This window comes from Cyprinodon variegatus, unplaced genomic scaffold (genome assembly GCF_000732505.1).
Source record: "Cyprinodon variegatus isolate N-32 unplaced genomic scaffold, C_variegatus-1.0 Scaffold1820, whole genome shotgun sequence".
Lineage (NCBI taxonomy): Eukaryota > Metazoa > Chordata > Actinopteri > Cyprinodontiformes > Cyprinodontidae > Cyprinodon > Cyprinodon variegatus.
The window spans coordinates 61958-67648 of NW_015152273.1; the positions used below are offsets into that span (position 1 = coordinate 61958).

At 45.2% G+C, this 5691-nt stretch overlaps 1 protein-coding gene across 1 annotated transcript in view; it reads right to left on the minus strand.

Annotated features, from left to right (window-relative positions):
* Window positions 1–2125: 2125 nt before the first annotated feature.
* Window positions 2126–5691, minus strand: part of rrp36 (ribosomal RNA processing 36) — a 9103-nt gene continuing 5537 nt past the window's right edge. Inside the window, exon 6 of the mRNA XM_015404663.1 lies at window positions 2126–2484. Coding sequence (XP_015260149.1) covers window positions 2333–2484 — 152 coding nt within the window. The 3' untranslated portion in view covers window positions 2126–2332. The remainder of the gene's footprint in view (window positions 2485–5691) is intronic.

The following is a 5691-nucleotide window of genomic DNA, read 5'->3' on the forward strand; positions in this document are numbered from 1 at the left end:
GATGAATGGATTTGCTAAATGATGGTTAGCTGGAGCCCTGATCTCCAGCAGGACTCAGCTGTGAGCTGCTGGATCCTCATTTCCTCACCAAACATCAGCTTTCCTGTCCACCATGGCGTTGATGTGTGCTGCTGTCTTTCAGTGAGTCTGGATGAAGTCTCAGAGCTGGATCCGGAGGAACTGGCTGTGGGCCGCTGGAGGAGCCTTTGTTCTGGTCCATCTGAGCACCTGGGCCCTGCAGAGAGCGATGAGAAGCAGCGTTCGATCTGAGGCGCAGCTCAGACAGAGGACTGCTGCGGAGAAGACGGACTGATCTCTGTTTGAAACAGAGAGAGATCTTCCTGCATCGGAACGGCTGGAAGCGGTTTCACATCTCTGGGAGTTCTGCCTGTACTGATCTCTGTCTTTGCTTCTAAAGTTCAGCCTCTTCATCCACAGCTGGCTTCATGTTAAGTGTTTATTATTGTAATAAAACCTTTGGTTGTGATGTAATACTCTGCTTTCATTAATGGTCATTAAAGTAAAACTCTCAACTGACCGGGTTTCCATCCAAGAAAGAACAAATCAAACTTCATATGAACAGAATGAGTGATTAAAAGTTACTTCTGACTTGTCAGTTATTTGAGTGGTGGTGGGGGGGGGGGCTCCAGCAGGAGTACTGCAGAGCGACCAGTTAACCAAACACTCCTGTTTTTGGATGGTTTCAGGCAGCAGTTCAAACCCACTGATCTACCCGCTGTTTGTCCTGCAGCTCCTGCTTGAAATTAGTTTGCTGTTTAATAACTTTAGTATTTGAAAGATTGGGATGAAGAGGGGGCGACCTGCAGCACATGCTTTAACCCCTGCTCCACCAACATGCCCTCTGGAGGGCTGTTATTTACTGTAAATGAATTCAATTTGACCTTATAATGTTCCAGAAGTGAAGGTCTGTTCCCTCAGTGTTTGGTCCTAATCATGCAGACCAACCCTGGAACTGCTGCTGCTGCATGAGTTCATGTCAGGGTTTCATAGTGGAGCTGTTGTAGTGTTTATCAGTCAGACATGGAACCACATCAGGTGTTTTAAAACAAGCCAATCCCTGATAGAAGCTGGGACCAAGGCTGTTAGAACATTGACTCTTCTGAATGGAAGCAGCTGAGAAAGTAGGAGTGGGGATTTCTTTACCAAAAACATGCTGGAGAAGATTCTCAGTCACTCAGGTCATAGTCATTCCAAAAAAGTGAAAAACAATCCACCAGACTTAGTTTCATTAAGTTTGAAGTAATTTTGCTTCCCATCCAGGAAGCTTTTTCAAATGAAAACGGCAACGTCGTTGGGTTTTACTTTTTTGGGTTTACCAAAAACACGTTCCCTTCATGTGGTTTGAAGTTTGGAAATGTTTCCATCACAAGCAGGAATTTAAATAAGACGTTTCAAAATCAAGACAAACTTAAACTGACTAGAATTTCACATCAAGCTGATCCAGACCAGACTGAAGAATCATTAAAGCAGAGGAAAAATCCCCGAGTGTAGCTCTGAGAATCACCACCATGCAGGCCTGCATTATCTGACCGTCTGCAGCCGACCAGCATCATCACTGGGTTGGTTATTCTCTTCAGTCTGTTCAAAAAGAAAGATACAAATATATGCCTGCAAAGCATGGGGGGATAGCTATCAAATTAAAATGGGATTTAGAAAACCCACAAAAAACCTAAAACCTGGCAGAATGTGTTTCCCTTCGGTTTCAGTGTCTCCAGAGAAAACATAGACCTGAACAGAGCAGATGTTGAAATGTTGGCAGTTTCCATCCTGCAGTGTTCACCCAGCATTCTGGCTAGGATAGGATATTTATTAAAGAAATGAGCTTTAAAGGATGGAACCAGCTCAGCGGACGGCTTATCTGATGGGATCCCTCTGGCTCAGCGGCACAGCATCCATACATGGAGAACTGAAAACAGAGGGCCACCCCAAAGCGTCCGTGTCTCTGGTTTGGGTCGTTCTAAACAGAAGAAACGGCCGTAGCTGAACGGCAAACTGTGCTGAACAGCTGGGGGAGTGAAGCTAGGCGATATTCTAGATGATCAGTCCCAGTGGAGCGAGCTGCACCACAGAGGGAGATAAATATAGTGAGATCAGCAGAAGAACAGGAGGATGAAAATAGAAAACCTTTATTACTAAATCATTGGACACCAATCCAACATTAGACCTTAAACATCACTGAACCCGGGAGGTTTTCAGGGATCCAAACCTCCCTAATGACACCAGGGAAGAGGAGACCTGCTGATGAATGTTTAACGGCGCCATCAGGAGGCGGAGATGAGTCTCTGCAGAGGCAGCTCCTGGACAGCTCTCACTATGAAAGCTTCTGGCTCTGGAGTTGCTCCGGCAGCTTCCTGCGGTCTTTCACTGCATTCCTCTTCCTCTTCTTGCTGAGGAACTTCTCCACTTTGCCGCTTTTCTTCAAGTCCAGGTACTTCTCAGCCAGCTGCAGCTTCTTCTTCTCCGCTGAGGAGAAAAAAGAAAACTAGATCAGGTGTTCCAAAAACGAGCTCCAGTAAATCCAACTTTCTTTCAAACTTTTAAACTGTCATTATACTGCAGTTTTATTTAGTATAGTTTGGGTTTTCAGGACCCTGGAGAGGTCAAACCAATCTCTAACATCAAAGGATGGTAAAAAGAGAGTTGCTCCTCGTTTTGGGAAAGAAATAAAAAAAAAACTGTGTTGTGAATTGGTGCTCTTTAGATAAACTGAACTGAATTCAGTCTCGAGTTGGCTTCTGGATTTAGACATTGACCTAACATCGTCTGTTCCTGTTTGGCTGTGACTCCATCCTGGAGAGAAATATCAGCTGTGCTGCTGCCATCAACACCTTTGTTTATAGATGCTGGAGATCAGCCTGTTTTTCAGTGTAGTCCTGTATCTCTTACTGTGACTAAGTGCATGATATATATGGGTTTTACATTTTATGTTCTTTGACAATCATACAAGTTTTGTATCACAAATGAAGCCCTCTTATTACCTAAGCACTCTCATTTCTGTTTCCTTGAGAGCATGATATAATTTGTTTTTGTACTCGCAACCTCTCGGTGCCATGCTCTGAGAATGATGTAATTTTGTTTTTGGTTTCGGCTGTCCACGAGCCCTGGGTGGGTTCGGGGGGGGGGGTGCCCGTTCCATATTTTGGTTTCTGTAATCATGCGCTCCAGGTGTGAGAGGGAGCGATCACTTTTCCTGATTGGGTGAAAGATTTTCCTTTGACGTTTGGCATAAATGACGGATGGCGGTTGGCACTGGCGGGGTCTCCTAGGGTTGCGTATGGACGCCTAGCTGTGCGGGTTGCTGCCCTGCCGGGATCGACCGGCCCTCCGATCCTTGTGTGACGGTAGGGGGACAATAAAAGTTGTATTGAGGCAGTATAATTTGTATTCAGCACCGTGCCTTGATTGATGTGCTTGCTTTGCTGTTTTCTGTGGCGGAATAAAACGACACATTTTAATTCTAGCAGAAACAGTTTGTGTGTTCTGTGTGTGCATCCCGATCCTGCCTAAATTNTCATCCTTTCATGCTGTGCTCTGCTTGCGCTCACCGAGCCGTGTGATCAGTTCACCAGTCGCTGCAAAGAACCGACTATCAGGCTCCTGGTCCACAATGCAGGGTTATTTATAGAGGTGTTCTCTAGCTGCTAACGGCACAGAGATCAGCAGACTTTAAACTGTTTCACACATGGAGTTCTCTATTAAACCCTGGGAAGCATTAAAAGGCTCATTAAAGGCAAACTGATACTAAAGTTTCATTTTAGAGCCAGAACCGAAATGTTTTACCTTTTGTAGTCCGTGTTTCCAGGGCAACGGTTCCAGAGCTGAGGAACCATCCTGCCCCTCCCTGAATCAGTTTCCTGGATCCCTTCAGTCCTGCCATTAAATAAAACTAAGCTGACCCTTAGGTCCCTTACTGACCATCCAAGAGACATCTGGAAGCTTTCTGTCTAATGATTTCCACTAGAGCTGAAACAATCAGATTAATCGATTATTGAAACAATCAGCTAATTTAGTCATCGGTTTATCTGGAGTCTAGAGACTCACTTAAATAATAATTGAACTTTATTGATCTCACATTGGAGAAATGAACTCTCTGCATTTAACCCATCTCATTGGGGAGCAGTGGGCTGCCATTGTGCGGCGCCGAGGGAACAGTGTGGGGGTAAGGGTCTTGCTCAGGGACCCAGAGTGGCAGTCTGTGGGAGTGGGGCTCGAACTCAGAACCTCTGGATTCCAAGCTCTATGCCCTAACCACTAGGCCGCCCCTCCCCCAGAGCAGGAATTATACAAAAAATATATAAATATTTTGCATTTAAGATTAAAACAAAAACAACACTGTGTCAACATGCTCTATCAGAACCCCTCAAGTGGAAAAGTTTGAGTTTCACTTGTTTAATTAAGTAGAAACTGTGATTATTAATGGAGAAAATAATCTTCAGATGAATGGATTTGCTAAATGATGGTTAGCTGGAGCCCTGATCTCCAGCAGGACTCAGCTGTGAGCTGCTGGATCCTCATTTCCTCACCAAACATCAGCTTTCCTGACCACCATGGCGTTGATGTGTGCTGCTGTCTTTCAGTGAGTCTGGATGAAGTCTCAGAGCTGGATCCGGAGGAACTGGCTGTGGGCCGCTGGAGGAGCCTTTGTTCTGGTCCATCTGAGCACCTGGGCCCTGCAGAGAGCGATGAGAAGCAGCGTTCGATCTGAGGCGCAGCTCAGACAGAGGACTGCTGCGGAGAAGACGGACTGATCTCTGTTTGAAACAGAGAGAGATCTTCCTGCATCGGAACGGCTGGAAGCGGTTTCACATCTCTGGGAGTTCTGCCTGTACTGATCTCTGTCTTTGCTTCTAAAGTTCAGCCTCTTCATCCACAGCTGGCTTCATGTTAAGTGTTTATTATTGTAATAAAACCTTTGGTTGTGATGTAATACTCTGCTTTCATTAATGGTCATTAAAGTAAAACTCTCAACTGACCGGGTTTCCATCCAAGAAAGAACAAATCAAACTTCATATGAACAGAATGAGTGATTAAAAGTTACTTCTGACTTGTCAGTTATTTGAGTGGTGGTGGGGGGGGGGGCTCCAGCAGGAGTACTGCAGAGCGACCAGTTAACCAAACACTCCTGTTTTTGGATGGTTTCAGGCAGCAGTTCAAACCCACTGATCTACCCGCTGTTTGTCCTGCAGCTCCTGCTTGAAATTAGTTTGCTGTTTAATAACTTTAGTATTTGAAAGATTGGGATGAAGAGGGGGCGACCTGCAGCACATGCTTTAACCCCTGCTCCACCAACATGCCCTCTGGAGGGCTGTTATTTACTGTAAATGAATTCAATTTGACCTTATAATGTTCCAGAAGTGAAGGTCTGTTCCCTCAGTGTTTGGTCCTAATCATGCAGACCAACCCTGGAACTGCTGCTGCTGCATGAGTTCATGTCAGGGTTTCATAGTGGAGCTGTTGTAGTGTTTATCAGTCAGACATGGAACCACATCAGGTGTTTTAAAACAAGCCAATCCCTGATAGAAGCTGGGACCAAGGCTGTTAGAACATTGACTCTTCTGAATGGGAGCAGCTGAGAAAGTAGAAGTGGGGATTTCTTTACCAAAAACATGCTGGAGAAGATTCTCAGTCACTCAGGTCATAGTCATTCCAAAAAAGTGAAAAACAATCCAC